The sequence below is a fragment of the Symphodus melops genome (genome assembly GCF_947650265.1).
Source record: "Symphodus melops genome assembly, chromosome: 11".
NCBI lineage: Eukaryota > Metazoa > Chordata > Actinopteri > Labriformes > Labridae > Symphodus > Symphodus melops.
Window position 1 is genome coordinate 4050777 of NC_136701.1, and position 21552 is coordinate 4072328.

At 45.9% G+C, this 21552-nt stretch overlaps 1 protein-coding gene across 5 annotated transcripts in view; it reads left to right on the forward strand.

The window, feature by feature from the left end:
- rnf43 (ring finger protein 43) overlaps nt 1–21270 on the forward strand; it is a gene marked incomplete at its 3' end in the record, with an annotated part of 85688 nt that extends 64418 nt beyond the window's left edge. Inside the window, exons 3-10 of one of the 5 annotated variants that reach the window (XR_013780116.1) lie at nt 12590–12664; nt 12742–12876; nt 14063–14164; nt 14933–15103; nt 15193–15316; nt 15846–17348; nt 18449–19224; nt 19255–21270. Coding sequence is in view for 3 of the 5 variants with exons in the window: in XM_079355947.1 (XP_079212073.1) it covers nt 12590–12664; nt 12742–12876; nt 14063–14164; nt 14933–15103; nt 15193–15316; nt 15846–17383 (2145 nt within the window). Of the gene's footprint in view, nt 1–12589; nt 12665–12741; nt 12877–14062; nt 14165–14932; nt 15104–15192; nt 15317–15845; nt 17384–18448 lie in introns of those variants that run through there. The other 4 variants (XR_013780117.1, XM_079355948.1, XM_079355949.1 and 1 more) reach the window with 4 other exon arrangements.
- Between the last annotated feature and the right edge of the window lie 282 nt (nt 21271–21552).

Genomic DNA, 21552 nt, shown 5'->3' on the forward strand with positions numbered 1-21552 from the left:
GAAGCGCTGAAATTGTGAATTTAGACGAACATATTGTCTTTAGTTGAAGAATGAAGCTCAGAAGAGGTTGCCATTATCTTGTGTTACTGAAAAGTCGATGTGATGTAACAACCATCAGGGCATCACTGCACAAGTCAGTGCACAGTCCAAAAAGTCTGGACACCCGAGGATACAATTACAATCTATCAGCAAGCTGATGACTCAAAAAGACTTTTATTTCTAGTGCTGTCTTCTGTCCACTTTTAAAAAATGATGAACTAAACCCCAGGCTGAAATGATTCCTGATGCTTCGAAATGAGCTGCAAAAGGAAACAAGAGCATCAGCATAAAAACGGACCATTTCTGAATAATTTTCTTAAAGCTGACCCTTTAAACCCTCGATGTCCAAACGTCACGTGGGCAAATCAGCAGAAAATGTCATCAATAAGACCCACATCCCCGCGGTTAATGGAACGCACAAAGGAAGCATGAAAGGATGCAAAGGACAGCAGCTCAACACCTAACGAGTCAGATCCTCCGCCATTTCAGTCGACAAAGCTGATATCAGAAGTCCCGCCCCTTCATGATTTTGATTGTTTGTATAGCGAGATGTGACATTGACGGGCATGGCGCTGTTCCAAAATCTGAACTGGTTTCAACTGAGAGCGCCGTGCGCGCAGCAACAGCTGACGCTGAACTCCATCCGTGCTGGATTGAAGATGGGCGCCGCCAGTTTGCACAGGCCCTTAAAATGCCAAACCACTTATCAAACTGTGAAATCGTACCAAAGTAAACCAGCCAAGAACATTAACAACTTAAGTAGAACTTTAATATATCCACGTTTACTTAACGAAAGCCTCAGGAAGCGTTCTCCCCCCTTTGCCAGAATGTGAGCTCAGTGCAACTCTGTCTTATTTTTCTTTTATTACGGCCTGCTGGGAATTTCAGCGCCTTGAGGTGTGAAGCAGGAGCTGTAAAATCAGTTTTTTTCACTGCTTGTAAATAGCTACCATAAATGTCAAAGAAGTGTTAGGTCTCATTTTCATAAACAAACCGATTGACACAGCTGTGATCTGCGTTGATCTACTGTAGCTGTGCAACGACCATACGCTCTCGTATTCATCGTAGTATCTGCGTTATTTCATACGTGTGCAGATTCATCTCATTTAACGACAGCGTGCGTGTTCAGTTGTCACTCTGCTGGCCCAGTGTGTGTGTGTGTGTGTGTGTGTGTGTGTGTGTGTGTTTGCTCTGCAGAAAGACACGGCTCACCGCTCGCTCCGTTCCAAGAATGAATTCCTGGAGGCTTACAAGAGCTGTTGAATGAGATGGAGGGCTCAGGGCAGGAATGATGGGAGGGGACGGAGAAGAGGGAGGCTGTAGGAGGGTTGTCAGGCTCTCACTTACAGGCCTGATTAAATAACAGGATGCTTTATCAAAACAAGAACATTATCTGCCTCTTAAAAGGCCGGGAAAGGCCCTCTAATTGTCTTCCTTTGAGTCTCTGTGTTGCCGCCGCTCGACGAGAGAAAAGATCCTCTCCGGAGCTGCAGCCACAAACTGAGTGAACTGCATGCGGGACACTTTCTCTCGCTCCGGTAGATCTGCTCCGATCAGTTGAACAGGAATGTATCAACACCCTGATACCAAGCCTACAAAGCTCTTTCCACTCAAAGGAGGACTATTCACGACCCAATCACCAATCCAAACACTTGATTGAGTGTCATATAAACAATAAAGAGATAGTGGCTTCTCTGAGAGACTATTTCAAAACTTTCACAGCTGAGGTATTCAAAAGTCTCTCCAGATGTTTGCAGACGTGAGGAGAAAGCGTCAGAGGTGGAGTCTGGTATGTTTGCGTTCAATGTGACATCTAGAGTCTGTACGTCAAGGATCAAACGCTCTCTCTTTGCGTCCATTAAAACGGCGTGGTTGACTTAATTACACGTCTTACAGTCAGGAGCCGCAGTCATTAAAGTATATGGAGGTGTAGTTACTGCTGTAATTAATTTAGAGAGAACTATTTAGCATGTTTACACAGCTTTACAGTAGGTAATCACAGTGATTGTTTGGTGGAGGGGGAGTCTGGTTCGGTCACATGTTTACAAAAAAGGAGTTTGAAATATGAAAACACACACACACACACACACACACACACACACACACACACACACACACACACCTAAGCTGAAAATGCTAAAAAGTTCATTTTTGAAAAGCTGTTCCAGGAGTTGTTTGTGTTTTTTTCCACTGAGTTTAAAGTTTGTTGTTGGTCTAATTTGCTTTGTTAGCCTGTTTAACAATCATCTATAGAACTCTATGCATTAAAATTGAGCTTATACTCTCTGATCAGACATGAAGGAAACATGCTGTATTGAATTGCTGCTCCTCTGACAACAATGCAGCAGCCAGTATGTCCTCCTTCTAACTTTAGATTCTGCTCCTGAAAGCTCTGGATTTGTTTGGACCAGAGAAGGTCGGCGGTTTGAAGGCCCCCCCACACAGCGGTTTTGGACTGCCCTCAGTTTGTCAGCTATGAGAGCAGTTATCAGGTCAAAGCAACAGGTGTTGTAGTGATGGAAACTACTGCTCAAACTAGGATCAATACTGGAGATGCTTTTGAAAAATGGAGAGAGGTTAGAACGCAGACAAATTTACAGACCGATACAGAGCTGGCTAAATTTTGAGCACTAGGGGTCAGGAGTTACATACTGCTGCTTTAACCTCCCAATTAGCTTACCAAAAAGTTTTAGCTCTCGGGAAATAATATAATAAGTTACAGTCAGTTTATTTCCTGTTGTCCTCCTTTCTTTGTTTTTATCGTTATTATTATTATTTAGTTTCTAAATCTGAAGGAGAGAAGTAGCCGCACAAAAATCCGAACACAACGTTTGTGGTTTAACGAGGTACTTAAGTTGTCATTCCAACACTTTGTCTCATGTCGGATTAAAGAGACAAGATGTAACGTGTAAAATCCTGAGCTTAGGAGGAGCAGGAGTGAAGGTATTATTTATCCAATTATCTTGGAGCAGATCAATGTAGCCTGATATGCCCACCACTAGTCCTTACGTCACACTAGGCTCCCCTTCTCCTGGCTCCAGGTTCATATTTAAGATCAGAGTCGTGTCTGTCTTCTGGTTTCAGACTGCTTCAGAGGTAGAGTACTTTTCCAAGATGATGAACACGTGTAATTGTGACAATTTTGGCGCCCCCTATGGACAAAGTGACACCTCATCTCCTGTGGCTTATTGTCTTTAAAGGCAGGGTGGTGTACAGGCCCTGCTGGTGTAAACTTCTTGGTTTGATACGGAGCAGGTGGCAGCAGGAACAGACTTTAAAAATAAATAATGGATATAGGAACAGTCTCGTTTGTCTTTGCTTGGCATCAGTATTAGTTTCAGTCTGTTCCATGACCAGTTTACCCTCTACGTACCCTCTCTGTGCCCGGGCATTCACTGGTCTGCTTTGCAGGGTGTATGTGGAGGTCAGATCTTGGTGTGTGTGTGTGTGGAAGGGGTCGTGCCTCTCGGCTCCATCATCACGGCTGTCACCGGCTGCCACATCAGTCTCATCTGCCCCGCAGGCTGCCCGGCTCTTTGATGTTTGAGGATGTGTTTAGCGGGCGATAGTATATCAGATGACTTCGGTCTTTCTCTGTCACCTTGTGCTTTGCATTTCAAATCTGTGACACAGTGCAGCCAGGGCGAGAGAGAGGGGGAGAGAGAGAGAGAGAGAGAGAGAGAGAGGAGGGGGGGGGAGAGAGGGAGAGTGAGAGAGAGACTTTTTCCGGTGTCCCTGTTCAGAAAGGTGGCAGAGCCCGGGGTGTGTGTGTGTGTCGGTGTGTGTGTGTGTGTGTGTCGGTGTGTGTGTGTGTGTGTGTGTGTGTGTGTGTGTGTGTGTGTGTGTGTGTGTCGGTGTGTGTGTGTGTGTGTGTGTGTGTGTGTGTCGGTGTGTGTGTGTCGGTGTGTGTGTGTGTGTGTGTGTGTCTGTGTGTGTGTGTGTGTGTCGGTGTGTGTGTGTCGGTGTGTGTGTGTGTGTGTGTGTCTGTGTGTCTGTGTGTGTGTGTGTGTGTGTGTGTGTGTGTGTGTGTGTGTGTGTGTCAGGATAAGTAGAAAGTCGAATAAGGAGGATTGTGTGTGATTCAGACCCAACCCCCTCAGGCTCAATACTTTTCCTGAGAGCGTAGAATCTTCTCACCTGCCCTGACATGCCCACCCCGGCCCCTCTTGCCCCCACCCCCACCCCCACCCCCCCTCCACTTCTTCATGCATTGCTACATCCCCCCCCACACACACACACACTCCTGCAGCCCCACATCAAAGTACCCCAGTGAGTAATGGATACCCAGCAGGGCCACACCCAGCCTCCTCCAACAAACTGCGCAGCCAGTGGCAATCATGCAGCACACACACACACACACACACTTTTACACACAGCAATGATTTACACACAATTAGACTTAAATATACAGCGCCAACACTAGATAAACAACAGTTCAAGCTAAACCGTGTGGCCCTGGTGTTTGCATTGTTTTATTATTTATTGAAGTAGTTGAGACAAGAACACTGAGAACATCTGTGCGTCTGGATCAGCACTGTACAGTGTGTGTTCACTAACCATCTGATAATTCTAGATTTTTATTCATATCCTGCAGTGTACGCTGTATCAGTGGTACAGTGGGTCATTTCCCAATCGATAGGTTGGGGGTTCAAGCCTCAGCTCCTGCAGCCTTCTGTGTCCTTGGGCAAGAAACTCACTGCCAATTTCCCCATCCTTCCACATGTGATCTCTGCAGACCATCAGCACCAAGCACTACGCTTCTGTGGACTGCCGCTCCAGTCCACGATTCTGTTTCCACAGCGAGCGCCACGGTCCGTCTCCGGAGCGTGCCAGCAGCGCCACTACGCTCTACTCCCTTTCAAATATGCTGCCAGTCTATTTTTGAAAGTACACGCTGCAGGCACGCGTCAAACTGCACAGAATAGAACGAGCCGGACAGGAAGTGAGACGAGGAAACGTCAGAGCATCTGGGGATTTTCTAAATAAAACTCGACATACAGACTCACAATCATGCTTTCTATCACTTTATCAACATTACGGCAAAACAGGAACCCAATGAACAACAACAACTCCTCCTCAGAGAGACAAAGCAAGATGACGCACATTTTCCTCTTTATTCTCCTCTGACCTTGTAGTTCTCATGTGATCTTGTAGTTCTCATGTGATCTTGTAGTTTGCCTGTGACCTTGTAGTTCTCCTGTGATCTTGTAGTTCTCCTGAGATGTGTGTACCGCTGCTTGAGGGTAGAGCAGGATGCGCTCCGTCCGATGCAGCAAAACCATGCCGCTGACAGACTGCAGAGTGCGCGTATTATGTGGAAATCGGCAGTTAACCCCAAGTTGCTCCCACTGCTTCATCCGCAGCGTATGAATGTGTATAAATAGGATCCGTTAATACTGATGAACTCTTTAGACAGCAGCCTTTACAGTCACTGTGTGAAAGTGTGGCTGTGATCTGAAGTGTGGAAGCGCTTTGAGTCGTCAGAAGACTAGAAAAGAGACACACTCAAGTCTATTTACTGTTTAAATATTCTGCAGACTAAAACAGATGAGTAAAACTCAGTTTCCCGAACATCAAGACAGACTGTTTAAATCCCACTTACTCCTCCCCTCCCCTAACCCCTCTTTTTTACCAGCAGACCTCGCCCCCGTCTGCTCCTCATTTAGACGTGCGGTGTGTCCCAGTGCTTCAGTTCGGGTTCCAGTGTGCCGGGCCAGTCAGGAGAAATGACAGAGCAGAGAGTCGGCCTCAGACCTGCAGGCCGGAGCTCTGTACTCTGTCATTAGTCACTTATGCAGCAGCACCACCAGCCTCGCTCGCTCCTCTCCCCTCTTCCCTTTCTCCCTTTCTTTACCTCTTTCACTCTCGCACTACATTCCCACAATCGGTCTGATTCCATGTTGTAATGACCTAGTGTCCTGTGTGATGTGGACTCTCACAGAGAGGAGAGAGAGTAAATAAAGTCCTGTCCCACGTTTTAAAGCAGGGAGGTGATCAGAGAGCAGCAGATGCAACATGAACAGATTTATCACCGCAGTGTGTCATGGGCTGTAACTAATGGTGTTTGTATTCATGCTCATTAATTAGCTGAAGTTAAATAAAGTGTTGACCTGCTTCACTGTGCCGTGCTATTACGTAGATGACGCCACTATCCCTATCCAGCTTACACTCAACTTACCAAGTAAGGGTACCCTTGGCTGTAGAAATGCAAGCAAGATCAGGGTTTGACCATATTGGACTGTACTACTTAGAGCTGCTTGACACCTTTTGAGTTCACGTGGAGGGAGATGTTGATAAAGAAAAACATGGTCTGCATGCATTCTTACTATTCAAGCCACATTTCAAGATGAACATCTTTCTTAATGCAAAGCCTTAAGATCTGCTGTCAGTATTAGAGTTTACCACTGGGTCACTGTTATCATAACTATGCAGCAGAAGTTTCTCCGTCTGTGTGTCATATTGTTGTTGCTGCCCTCTTGTTTTTGTTCTGCTATGTTGCAACATGTGACCAAACACTGAGACGTTAACAGACGAGGCCATTGTGTCAGGCGACTTGAAAAACCTTGTCTCGTCTCTCTTGTGAAATGAAGACATCAGGGCACTGGAGTTTGTTTCTGTCCTGTCGAGAACACAAGGTGATGCCAGGCCCGGTTTACAGTCCGCACTTCAGCAGGGATGTAAACAAACAGCGAGGCCTGGCCCCGATGAGGCCACGCTGCAGAGGGCAGATCACTGTCTGAGATCTGTGGTTCATGCCAGATGAGCTGTGGTTATAATACTGCAGTCTGCCAAGAGCTGTTCGTAGTACAGTGTAACATAGAGGCTTGGTCGGTTTGGACCTGTCTCCCGGCTTCAGCAGGTGAAACAGTTTAAGTCACTGTGTAGAATTTGTGTTTTAATGGCAGACTGAATATGATTTTGTTGAAGCACGCTGCAGACACTGATGGTGAGCGAAGAGACAGGCTCTGTTTGTGTTCTGTCAGTGCTTTATCCTCAGCGATGGTCGTCGCTAACAGATGGAGTTTAATGAAGTTTGAATCAAAAGAGAACAACAATTTAAAGTCTGTTTACAGCTCTTGTGTATTTTGTAGCTCCTGAGGGAAGTCCCATAAGGTTGCTCAAGTGATGTCATTGAGTCAGCTTCAGTTGGATCTGAAGACTTGAAATATGTTTTGAAAACTGAGCCAGAGGAGTTAGAAACAGGTCTGCTCCAGGATGAAGCTTGAGGCTTCATTAGAGTTGCATTGTGGGTCATGTAGGCCCTGAACTTTGATGCTGTTGAAGACTGCATGGAGTAGAACACCTGATATCTTGTGCAGCAATTAATTTGTTCCCCTTTTGTTTAACTGTCAATCAAAGGTCGGGCTGTGGATTAGAGGTAGATTTGTACTTCTCAATTGGAAGGTTGGTGGTTCGATCCCAGCTGGAATAGCCTGCAGCGGTGTGCAAATGTGTATGAACGGGATGATCCCTGTACATCAATTAGTGTTTGAATGTGGCATGCAGTGAATAAGTGTTTCAAGTGCTCCAAGTCACATTAATAGTTCAGAGATAGAGATAGTAAAACAATACTTTGAGTTTTACCAGAAGGGTTTAAGCCTCGACATAAAACGCTGAAACCTCTTACATTGACTCTGGAGTTTATCAAAATACAGCCAGAAGACGTTTTTAAATTCCACACATAGTGACATCAAACAGGGCATTTTTTATTGGCTGAGTAAAAATAAACAAGTGGGACAAATAAAAGGAATGACATCTGAACCTCATCACTGCATCACTGTCATGGTGCTGGTATTCCTCATGCTGTCTCACTCACACTTAAATAGAACAAGGCTGTTGTTAATGTTACTAACTCCACATGTACAAGTCCTGAATACGAGTTCAGTATCAGACTAGCTCTGATCTTTTTGCATGGGCTACTATATTTAATGTTCAAATATCCTCCTCCTCTTCACTGTAAATACGTCTCAGAGCTCCTCAAAACGTGTGAAGTGTCTGGTTGTAAATCCACTCTGATCCTGTATTTGATCATGCCTATAAATCCCTCTATTTCAGCCCTGATCAGAACAGGCTGTTTCTGTGTCTGTAGCTTTAAATATGTAAATGAGCTGTGTCTGACCACGCCCCTCTCTGGAAGGGCTCGGGTAGCTCGGGCTTTCTTGCTCCGTGTCCTATTATTTACGGTGAGAAGGCAGACTCAGAGGGCAGAATAAACACTTTGCTGTGGGTGTGTCACCCACCTGGGGGAGGGGCTACTGCCCTTTGTGATGTCATGAAGGGCAAATCTCAAAAAGGCCTGTTTGATCACACATTTTCTGAAAAGAGGAGCAGGCTAAAGTCTTCATTGGGGGGTTTGTCGACAGACGAGAGAAACATATTAGTCTTAAAGGAACATTGTGAAGTGGATTTTATATAATATGTCACCTTTAAGAAGTGATGATGTCACTCTAACCATCTCAGGTGTGTTCATGTGTGACAGCCTCCTCCTCAATTTACCTGCTGCTCCTTCCCAGCAGGCTTGTGTGAAACCCCGTCAGTGGGAACATTTCCCTTGTTGTCCTACGCTCTCTGTCACAACCCCGTCAGTGTTAAAAGTAGAAGCAGCCTGTTGTGGTATGTGTGTTGTTTGTTAGTCTTCCACTGATGACGTCTCTGATGCAGAACCGCAGTCATCTCCAACGCTGCCGTTGTTTTTCCCCAAATGCCAAATCGTGTTTAATCATGTGTTTGACTGCACAGCATGAGGATGGGTGTTTTCTCAACCACAGCCATGTCTGATTCACAGCCGACCAGAACAAAACACGGAGATGTGGAGGCACTCGTGCTGTCATGTTAGCATCAGAGCTTTTCATAGCATCATTAAAGCTTAAAAATATCTCCTATTAATCATATCACAAGAGTCAGCAGGCTCAGTTGAGGCGTAGGGTTGGCGACCGCTCTGTGGTGTTTCTACTGCTAATACTGAGGCATAATAAGACCACAGCAGCACCGGTGGGGGAATATATCATAACATATTCTTAAACTGAAGACGACTCTTTGAATCTCCGCACTGCTTCAGCGTGTCTTTGTGCATGTGTGAGCTGGACCGCAGAATCAGGCTTCCCTGCATTTATCCCCTCGATTAGAGGACGAACAGGCTCAGGGCTGCTGGGTAAGGAACTTTTGAACCCCAGGTAAAGCAAATTCCCACATGTCAAAGATCCAGCCTTTTATTTTTTCTTCGTTCTGTGTGACCGCACCCCATTTAGGCCCATGCATGTACTACAATTACTGCTCTGAGGAACAGGATAAAGGCTGCAGCACCAGAGCTGGAAGTCGGATCAAAGGAGGGGATATGTAAATGTTTTATTTGACCTCTTTCTGACCAGAGAAACGAACGAAGGCTGTCTTTGTTTACCAGCAGCTTTTCTGTGGGACAATGTTTCCAACTATTAACCGGGCATGCTCAAACACTACACAACGATCCTTGTCCTCTTTCCTGGTGGTTCTACAGGATTTGTGTTCGTTTTTGACGCGCCCAAGCGACCAATTAAACACTGCTACTCATTCTCACAAGATCCACACATTAAACAAAAGGATCGGCCGTACTGGAGGGGAGGAAGGAGTGGTCGGTGCGTCTCCACGCGATCAAACTTAATCAACACTTGGCATTTTGTTGTGTTACTGTTTGTCTAAAACTGTTCAGCCATCCCACTCGGACAACCTGATCAATGACAGGTGCTGCACTCACGTGACTATGAAGGGGCGGGGCTGTAAACGTGCACCGTCCTCCCTCTCCAACCAGCAAGTATTAATTCATAACCACTCGAACATAACTGAGAAGTAAACACATTCCATCAACAGCAAACTAAATCTTCAATCAATCCTTAAAACGTCTGTTTGGCGTCGACATTCTGGCCCCTCATTATGAAGGAGGGATACATGATGATTACTTCAACGCAGAATGTGCGACATGTTCCACATAAGAAATCCAGTCTCTCCTGTGTAAATGTGTCTGTGAGTCCTGACTGTGTACAATGAGGGAGAAGCTTGAGTCCCACTGGCTGTGTTGTTGTTAGAGCTGTGTTTACAGGTACAGGTCGGCCGGCTTCTCCTCTTGTGTATAAACACTGTTTTAGTCAAGGACTAGAGAGAAGAAGAAGAACATACTCACTGATTATTTGGATGTCACGTAAGAGTTTTTAAATCACAGTCACTCTGTGTCAGTTTACACGCAATGTGAAGCTACGAGCTAACGAAAGAGCGCTAACATTAGCACACTAACAATAGGACAAATTGTCCGTCGCTTGAGCTCCATGGTGATTAATTATTTGTCTGATAACTCATTTCTGTGGACGTGAGTGGAGGAGGGCGGAGGCTTCAGTATGGAGGTGATCAGCCAAACAGCAGTTTGTTTTGGTTTCATGCTAGAGCTCAGGGGCGACATCTACTGGATCAAAAAGTCGCTTCAAATGTTAAAGAACACAAATCTTTACTATTTTTTTTCGCCATCTTCTAAATTGCGTTATTTAAGAGTCAATCCAAAATCCTTTGTGTTTTTGTGAGGCAACGCAGCAGTTTAGGTTTGTGGAAAAAAGGTAGCTTATGTCAAATATTTCAGGAAGCGTGCATGTTTAAGTGCGTGCGTGTTTGAGTGTTCAGACTCACTTTGGATCTTCTGGAGTAGGTCAGGTTTTAGCGACGGGCCTGCACAGGATGCTGGTCTGGGTCTGAACTTGCACTTGCCTTACAGACCTTCTAGATTCTGTGAATGGAGGTCGATGTGACTTGAGGTTCTTGGGGCTGGATCATCAATAATAAGCACAACGCCTCCCTGTTTTTCTTGTCCCCTCCTGTCATTCTCGCAGATCTGGATAGTGTTCTTTTGTCCACAATGAATCCACTGTGTTCTGAATTTGACAGCCTCTCTGTTTGCTGTAGCAGTCGTCTGTGTTTCAGTGTATCCAGAGCGTTGAACCCGGGATGAAAAGGTGAGAGACTTGTGTTGTTTACAAAGGAAGTGTCATTCTCTTTTTAACGTGTCAGAGAGGATCAGCGCCGTCACCTGACGTGAGATGTTTTTCATTAGCTTGATTAATGGATTAGCTGAGTGAAGCTTTTACCTGAACGTCTTTACACGAACACATCTGATGTGTGTTAACATGTGCTTGTGCGTTTGTCCTGCCCTCCCCTGAAGGTTAGAAATCCGTGCTTGGTGTTTGACCCCGGTGATTTGGTGTTTAAACTTGTGTCTCCCCTTCATGAAGCGTCAGCAGACGGCGGATGCTTCAGCGCTTGTGATGAGATGTTGATGTAAAGAGAGCGATAGGTTCTCTGCTGATGCCCAATAAAGTATTTCTGCTTTTGAAGAGCAACAAACAAACAGATCTGACACGCACGTCTGCAGGTCAGCCAGGAGGTGACGAGGACACGGTGTCCAATCACAGCGCAGTACGACTACAGCTGATAGAACAGACTTAATATCTCGGCTCTCTGAAGGTTACAACTCACGAGACACAGTCAGGGTTGTAATATTAATGATTATGATATTAATGCAGGCAGAAGGAATGGATATCACATGGAGCGTGTGAACACTGTTAGGGAGAAAGATTGATTTTTGGTAATGTAGAGACAGGACAGTGGACGAGCAGGAAACCACAGAGAGAGAGAGAGAGAGGCGGGAAAGGAGCCGCAATTCAGATCTGAACCCAGGCTGCACGCTCAGAGGACCACAGCCCCACGCACATTGGACACTATGAGACAGTGCAGTTGTTCTTTGGAGGGAGGATGTTTGGAGAAAGGAAATCAGTGAGAGTCTTAGATCTAAATTCTTCATAAAGTCAGAATGTTAAGAAGAGAAAAACATAACCAGACACACCACCTGCACACAATGATCAAGAAATGAACTTGTGCCTTTATTGCGCAGGACAGGTGAAGAGAGACAGGAAGTGTTAGGAGGAGAGAGAGTGAAAAGGTCAGAGGTCGGCGCTAGGCTATCGGCGCCCTGACCATTCTATTGTTGTAATGACATATCTATTGCTGATTACCGTTAGTCTCTACTTTGTTTGTCCCCTGAAGAACCTACACGGTGGTGTCCTGAGTACCTGGGTCTTTTATACTGATGTTCTTGAAGTTTTTTTCCCGCTGTAATACTCCCCTGTATGAGCCCCGATGCTTTGAGCGATACCAGAAGCTCTCCTGTCGTCCCTCTTTTTGTCTTCACCATCTTTTTGTTCTCTCATTATTTGATGAGTCTTTGCATTTGATTCGTATGAAAAATGTGCTTTATAACACTTTCAGAGGGGCTGCGGCTTTAAAATGAAGGGTCTTCAGTTTACATTCAAAGATGTTTGAAGTGTTTGGCTCAGGCAGCAGCAGCTCTGAAGTGTGAGAGTCAGGTGGAAAAGAGGAGCCTCAGTGTATGACTGCCACCTAGTGGTGGCTTCAGACAGTGGACTGTGATAGTCTTCAGATGTCTGCTCTCCACTGATGAAGTTTCCTTTCTAGTGCAGTCACATGTGTGTCTGTATGTGTAGATGCTAACTGCCCTCTCTTCTGTTGTCTCTTCCAGGCTCGCATGGCTCTGGATAAAGGAGCTCAGGCTGTGATCTTTGATGTCAGTGATGATGCCAACGCTGCTGCAGAGGTGAGTTTAGAGCCAACACGTGATAATCGGTCAAAAGGTGAAAAAGCACTTCACTTACACTCCTGCGTCTTTGTCAGCTGCGAGAAACAGACTCTCTTCCCCGTCCGGTCGTGCTGGTGGAGGCTGAGGACGCAGAGGTGCTGATGGGTTTGGTCAACAAGAACGAGGAGGCCAAAGTTCGCATCGAGATCCTGGTGGAGCCGGTGAGATGGGTGAGCACTGAAACACAGATTATTATCCTGCATTTGGCAGGAAGAAGAGGAAGGACCCAGCAGGACAAAGTTATGTGAAAGCTTGTGTGCAGTCACAAAGACATTAAGATGGATCCATGTAGGTTGGATTCTGGGATGCAGATGGACCTCTCCAAAAACAACATTTGAAACCCTGAATTAAGGAGAAAGAAGCTATTAAACACTCTCTAAAGATCCTTTTTAAAACCCTGATAACTTAAATGAATGTCTATCATTGTTGTGAGGTCTCAATCAGTTCTCTGAAAGATCCTCAAATCAGTGTTGTAGTACTCGAGATCAGTCCTGGTTTTAATACCAGTCATGAATCAAAGCCGGTCAAGACGGTAGCCACTGATTGGCTTTTTGTCCACGCCATCACTGTGATTAGAAGGAAGTCTCCCCTTTGTTAAACAATGAATATTTCAATTTATTTTACGGTCTAAGTGAGTGACACGCCCCCTGATCAAAAGATGATTTTTCAGTGATATTTATAGTCTTGGTCTTGGTGGTTTCTCGGCCTGGATCCATAAATGTTTTGGTCCTGTTTCGGAGCTCTCACGTAGGTCTTGGTGTGTCGTGGATGAGTTTGTTCTTGACTACAACGCAACATAAAATCAAGCTAAGCGAACGTTAGCGTGGCTGTGTTGACCTGTGTGAGCTAACGAGTGTTGAAGAAACACAGAGCTTCTTTGTTGAATGTTCTTCCCTTTGAATTCTTTTTGAATTACAGCCTGAGGATTTGTGATTAATGAACACTGATTGTTAACATCCAGCTAGCTTTGGCTAACACTAAACTCTCAGCTGCACAGTTGACATTATCACGATAAACTTCCTGATGTAGCTCCTCTTTGCTAATTTGCTTTGTTACGATATTTTACCTAAACTTTAGATTGAATAGAACCCATAGGAGGGGACACAGTAGCTTGATCTGTAGAGACTTGGGTTCGGATCTGGAAGGTCACTGGTTTGTGTCCCAGATTTATGTGAGCACTGCTACAGTTCCCTTGAGCAAGGCACCAACCCCTTGCTGGCTGATTTAGTGTTGGAGCAGCTTTACATGTCGGACGTGTATTCTCGTTTCTCTGAGGACGTCATGTCCCAAGATGCGAGAGTGTTGACTATCAAACCGTTTTCAATCTTCGCTCTTTGTTTGCTTCTTTTCTTTCAGCCACATTATGACGTCGGTATCCTGCTCACCATCGTCCTCGCTATCGTGACCATCGTGCTGATCTTTGCTTTCCGCTACAAGTGCAAGTCCAACAGAACCTGGGTGAGTCACAGCAACATGAGCCTGATTCACAAAAGGACTGCGCTGCTTGTATGGCCGCCTAACCTTTAAGAAGGAGCGAAAAATATAACGTCCAGTCCAAAGATTGATTGCCACAGGCACAGTGGTGTTAATGAATGCCATCAAGTCCTGTGTATTTCCCTTCTCTGAGTCAGTGAAATGCAAAGTAAATGATCTGTTCAAAGCCTGTAAATATGTCTTTTAATAATATATTCAGGGCTTAAATCAGACCGAGGCTGTCAGTTGAGGATGTACTTTCAAAGAGTACACTTTGTCCTTAACAATAAAACTTATTTAACATTTTTCAAAGACTCCGGCATCGTTTTAAAAGGTGTTCACAAGTCCTATCTCATGGTGTGGGTGTGTGTGCAGGAAATAAGACTTTTCCATCATAAAGAAAAAACCCTGCACCCCACTCTTGCTCGGCCTCACCAACACATGCATGAAACCCTGGAACAGTTCCCCTCGCTCCCTTCCTCACACGTCATCTTCATGTTCTTCGCCAGCTTAAACCTCAGCTCTGCTCAGAGTAAAGGTGCAGACGGCTTTTCTCCACTTTCAGACGCAAAACAAGAAGTAACTGCACGGAGAGCTACAGCATTTATGGCTCGTTTGTGTCTGAATATCACAAGAGCTCCGTGCTTTGTGAATCCGTACTAAGATGTTGCAGAGAGCGGGAAAATGATGACTCAATGATGAGTCTTTGGAGCGGCCACATGTTACTCTAACCTTGGTTTCTGATGCCTGCAGGACTCGGTCCATCAGCAGACCATGAGGGCCATCGGTCGCTTGGAGACAAAAACCTACAACTCTCAGGGCTGCTCCAGCTCTCAGCGCCACCGTGCAGCCTGGGGCTCAGCCAGCAGCTCCAACTCCAGCCCCGTCTGTGCGATCTGCCTGGAAGAGTTTCAGGACGGCCAGGTAGGAGGAGAGAGAGGAACAAACTGCATTATGCCGAGTTGAATCATTTAACCCTCCTTAAATCTACCCGTTTCTGATTCTCATCCCAGCATTTGAGGATCATCTCCTGTGCTCATGAGTTCCACAAAGACTGCGTGGACCCCTGGCTGCTGCAGCACCGCACCTGTCCCCTCTGCATGCACAACATCATGGGTGAGGAGAAGCATGTTTACAGTTAAGTTTTGTTCTTAAGCTTTATGATCAGTAAATCATTTTTGATGTTCTTCTATTTAAAGGCAGGATTGGTAATTTTCTGTTGAACACTGTCGAACCAGTTCTCTTGTCCGCTTCCATCACTGCAACACCTTTTGCTTTGACCTGATAACTGCTCTCATATCTGACAAACAGAGGGGCGAGTGGGGGGGGGTCTTAAAACCGCCTACCTTCTCTGGTCCAAACAAATCCATTCAGGACCAGAATCTAAAGTTCTAAACACACTGGCTGCTGCATTGTTGTCAGAGAAGACAGCACATTAATTGTCGAGGCTGTTTGCAACATCGTCTACATCTTCTGATACTTGATGAGGGTTTTAACTGTACAGTTCTAGTTTTCACAGTCAAGGATCAGCTGTTATTGACACCTGCACCTTGACAGACGATCAATGTTTCAGATTATTTAGTTTTTCGATGCTCTTCCATGAAATTAAAATGTTTCTTACCTGCAGTATTTTCTTCAGTCTTCTGACTTCTTCTTTGGCCTGCAGGGACGGAGCGGCAGCAGCAGAGGAACAGACTCCAGCAGAGTCCAGAGCACAGCCAGAGTTTTCTGCACGCTCAGACCTACAGCAGCCCCCGCAACCACCCCTTCCCCCAGCACGCCATCCCCTTCTCTTTGAGGCCGCATTACCCTCGAGGACCCTCTGGACCCTACCCCCCTCTGGCCCACTACACCAGCTCTTCTCCCAGAGACACACAAACTGTCCGTTTCCTCAACAGCCGGCCGTTCAGCTCCAGCTGTGGGTACCACCTCCCTGCAGAGGGTCCTGGGAGGCCCCACAGGATCGGAGCCAACTGCAGGACTTCCTCCCACCACTACACCCCCCGGCGTACCTGCCACAACTATCGCTCTTCATGTCCAGCTCAGCGCAGTGCTTCCAGCTCACGACTGCAGAACTCAGCCTCGGCCACCCCACAGCCACGCGGGGCTCCTCCCCACAGCCGGCCGGACGAGGGCAGCTGCTCGGGGGCGAGTTACCTTACAGAGCGCAGCGGGTACTTAGCTGATGGACCAGCAAGTGACTCAAGCTCAGGACCCTGTCACGGCTCTTCCAGTGACTCGGTTCTGAACTGTACTGACGTATCCCTGCAGGGGGTTTACGGCAGCTGGTCCACCTTCCGTAGTTCTCTGAGCAGTGACTACGATCCTTTTGTGTATTATGGGCCCAGTCCTGGGAGAGCCCCCCGCAGGAACAGTTTGGAGGCCTGTACCCAGGCTCGGCCCAGGTCTCTGGATTCTGTGGTGAACAAAGCTGGATGCCCCGAGGAGCAGCCACAGACTGTGTTCAGCCACATCCACTACCACCGCCACAGACACCACCACTACGAGGAGGGGGAGCACAACCAGGGCATGGGCAGGGGCTCAGACGAGGAGCAAGGGGCCGCTGCTGCTCCTCCTGCTGCTGCAGTCCTGGAAAAAGACTCACCTGTGGGCCCCCTTAAGCACGGCCCCTGCCAGTGCCCAAAGCCAGACCCTACAGACAGGCCCAGTCCAGGGACAGACTGTCAGGACCATGACCCCAGCGCCCCCTCAGGACCTCCTGTCCTCATGTCCCCCATCCCCTTGCAGCTTCAGCCCCACTGCTGCCACCAGGGACACGCACACCCTCCCGCTCCTCTGGGGCGGGTCGGGGGCTGTGTGTTGGACGGCCCCTCTGTCTGCTACCACCAGAGTCTGGACCTTCAGGATGATCGCAGCATCCATATCCACTATGGTCAGGGTCCTGGTTTCTGCTGCCCCCCTCCTGAGCTACACCCCGCCCTGCTCCCTGTGCCCCTCATACTGGACTCTGGAGGTATAGAGGACTGGCCTTGCTGTGCCGGGGCCCATGTTGTGTGGCAGAAGCGGGTGCAGCAGGCTCGTTCTGAGCCTCAGCTCTTGGGGCCAGGGGCCTCTATGGACAGACCCCCGTGCAGGTTTCACCACGGTCCTGCTAGTGAACGCAACACAGACATTTGTTTGTACTGCCAAACCTTACACCACAATCAGGGTGGGTGTCTCTCTCGTCTGTCTCTCAAAACATGAAGTCTCTTTGGCTTATTGTGATTGTTCTGAAAGATTCTGATTATACCTGTATGAGGTCGTCTGATTGGACAGAGAGTGCTCAGCTGGTCTGACAGGGAAAACAAAGAGATGTCCCTACAGGCCACCAAACAGTTAAACCAGTATTTGGTCTTTGATTTGTTTCTCTGACTACGTTTGTTCTTCCTCAGGCCTTTGTTTTCATCGGACAGCTTTTGTTGTTTTATTTTCAGCCGTGTTGTTAGGCGCTTACATCACAGACATTCATTCAGGAAGAAAACATGTTATTCTCACCAAAACGAAAGGTGAAGAAAATGTCCAATTTAAACTTAAAGACAGGGCCAGTGATAGTTTTCATGCAGCGAGTAAAGACAACATTCAAACAAGCTGACCGAGCTGTCTGCAGGGTTAGCATGTACGTTTGTATGTTTACTGCCTGATCCTGCACGATAAGCTACCTGAGAAAAAGTTAAATGTGTTGCAATCAAAAAGAAGTTAAGCACATTAGCGAACGCGAGCTGATGGTGTTTGGCGCCTACCTGTCCAACAGAAAGCTGGCCAACTCTGCATCCTCGAGTAAAGACCAACCTCAAGTTCACCTTGGTTTTGGAACGCTGCAGAGTTTGTTGCGCTTAAAGCAGGATTATCCGGCGCTCCCAGCCGGCTCCAGAGTGCTTTCCGGGTTCTTGATTCTTCGTTTGTTCCTCACATCATCCCTGTGATTCGAAGGAAAACTTCTCTTTCTACAAGAGCAAATTTTTTCAATTTATTCATTATTAGATTTTATCCCCTGGTTACAATGGGAGTGAGTGACATGCCCCCTGCACACATGATGATTTGTCAGCGATATTTATGTCTCGGCCTTGCACTCTGGTCTCGGTTTTAGTTTTTGGGTCTTGACTTCTCTAATGAAGAGCTGCCTTTATTTACTGGGCACTCAAATTGTGATGAGCTTTTGTTTGAGGTTTTACGGTATTATCTCAGACCACTCCGGAAGGAGAAATAAAAAGATTGCTCATGCTCTTTGTTTTATTTTGAAGATAACCTGAGCTGTTTTTGTGTTCGCAGGATCAGAGGAGGAGTCTGGTGTGTGAAAACGTCTTTTTTTAATTTCATCCCCATCATCACGCTGCTACAGGAGCCAGAATGGACAAGTCTCTCATCGGCTGATCGCTCTCATGTCGACCACGACCTTCTGTCAGAAACGCCCTTCAGAGAAAAGATTTCCCAGCATCCCCGTGGAGTCACCATCACGCGCTGAAAGGTCCTTCGAGCTGAGCTTGGTTGAGTTCATTGTTCACCATCAAAACAGTCATAATCATATCAGGGGAAACGCGGAGCCCTCCATAACAAAGTGTAACATAAAATACTGAAGGGCTCAAATGTCAGTTGGTGCCAGGAGGTGGAAAGGACTCAAACGTTTGGGTGCTGAGCCCACATGAAGTGAGACTCCATCTTTGTATAGCCCCACCCCCATCTCACAATAACTTGATTTTTCTCCGAGGTACTTAAAGCTTCATTTGACCTTCGTCTTCCGTCGAGAAGCTCTTCTCTCCAGCCTACCTCAGCTCAGATTTCTTAATGTGCCTCACACACAGAGGCTTTAAAGGTACTGCTGTAGTGACTTTTTATTTTATTATCTTTGCCACAACAATGTAGCTCCCATAAACTCCCCAAACACAGTTCAAGCTGTCCACAAGGAGAGAGAGAGAGAGGTTCAAGCTCAGCCCCTTGTCCAGCTGCTGAGTCTTGCATGGGCCTTGTTTTCATTATTTCAAGAATGGCAGCTGTTTTCAATGTGTGTGTGTGTTTGTATGTGTGTGTGTGTGTGTGTGTGTGTGTGTGTGTGTGTGTGTGTGTGTGTGTGTGTTCAGGATCTTCTCCTGAGTTTTTGTTGTCACTTTTCTTTAATGAACCAGTTTGACTGAATAATGTGGTCATCATTACAAGCTATTGTATCGCTCGTCGTTTTCTTCACACGTTGGCGCTCCGTGATCAGCGCAGGGTGAACCGGCCTCACCCTGTGTTCTATCACTACGCCCTGTGATCCTTCTCTACAGGATACTCAGTCCCTGCTCACTGCCCTCCAGCTACTAGAGCTCTACAAGAATGCTCTACAGTGCAGAAATATATTAAATATATAGTATAAAATACTATAAACTCTATAACGACTGGATTAAAGCCATGTTAGCTAGCTTTGAGTCTGTTTCCACAACATACGTTTGAAAAAAGCTTGTAGTGAGTCGAGCCTGAGACGAATCTCAGGTACAATCAAACACTGGAAAACGGCGAAGATGATATCAATCACAGTAAAAGTGCTGAAATTCTGGGTTGTGATAGATATGCATCGCTGCTTTTGGCCTTCAGCACCTGAAGCAGAGTCCACATTAAGACAAAGTACTCAGTATTCAGTATATAGATTTATGCGTACTTGAACATCCTTCCACCTGAAAGATATATATGAACAGAAGAATCACGATTTTCAAATTTTTACAATCTCAGATTTAACAGATTAGAAAGAAAAAAAAGCTTTTATATTATATCTCTGAACCTTTAACCTTTGTAGATGAAATAAATAAAAACACCCAAAGATGACAAAGAAATCACTTTCTTTAAAGGAACAGTATGTAACTCTGACCCCTTGTGTTCAAAATGGGTACTGCAGTCTAAATTCAAAACATTGCAGAGAGCTGTCCCCCTCTCTAGAGTGGATGCTCATGCAGGTCACCATGTGGTAGACACTGTAGCTTCAGTGTTTAGCCAGCTCTGCATCGGTCTATAAATCTTTCTGCGATCTAACCTCTCTCCATTTTTCAAAAGCATCTCCAACATTGATCCTAGTTAGAGCAGCTTTCTGCTGCTGGAGCTTATTAGAAACATGCAGAGGCTTTTTAGCTCGGGTACAATCACTTCTATCTGAACCAGTTCCACTGCCCGCTTCCATCACTGCAACACCTGTTGACCTGATAACTGCTCTCATATCTGACAAACTGAGGGGCGTCCAAAATGGCCGTGAGGGGTGGCCTTTAAACCGTTGACCTTCTCTGGTCCAAACAAATCCAGAGCCTTCAGGAGCAGAATCTAAAGTTAGGAGGAGGACATACTGACTGCTGCTTTGTTGTCAGAGAAGCAGCACTTACACACAGCATGTTTCCTTCATGTCTGATCAGAGAGGAAGGTTTCTTTACCATTTCACTCACAACACAGCTCACTGACTGGTCCTTTAAAAATCAAAATGTGAAAGCAGTGAGACATCAACAGAGTTAAACTCATCACATCAACAACCATGAAAGAGCTTATGAGTAATGTAATTTAATGAGCAGCACTTATTAAAGCCTCACATGTGCCTTATTCATCCAAACTGTAGATAATCCTGAAAGAGGAACCTCCCAACACGCAAAGCTCTTACCTGTCGAACCAAAGAGGCAAAAATCTTGAACTAAGTGAACTTAACGAACGCTGTGTCTTCTGTCTCGTTTCAACCTTTTCCTTAAATCTCAGAATGAAACTCACAGTGACGTACCTGCGAATGTGTCAACAGAGCCTTCCTCCGCCTGCCTTACAGGGTCCCTCTGCTGTTCTTCTCTGTTCCCAATGATATTCAGAGAGACGTAAGACGGAAATGACTGAATTACAAGCAGCACTTTGGCTTCAGCAGATTGTATTTACTGAAAAACAAACATAAAGCTCATAGTCTTCATTTCAAACCAGCCCATAAAAAACCCATCAGCACACACAGTGTAGCGTCCAGTGACAGTGCGGACTAACTCATGTGATTTCATCCTGTTCAAGATCTTTCTCTTTGTGTTGTTGTCGTCTTTGTTTTTTTGTTCTGCAACAATCACGAGCTGAAACTGCCTTTTTTATTTCTAAGAGTTAAAAAAAAATAAGATCCCTCCAGAACTAGGAGGGAGGAGTCAGTATATATTTTGGATACTTTGTGTACAAAAAGAAAACAACAAAAGAGACAGAAAATGAAATAGTGTTGTATTTTATATATAATAGAACATTTCAATATAGTGACCTGTCACTAATATATTTATTTACTAATATATTTATCCATTTTGTCCAGGTTTGAACCAGTGCTTTCTGTATAGACTGACTGTTTCTATGGAAACTGAGCAGTGCCATCAGATGTATCAACCTGTCTTCATTCCAATTATATGCAAATA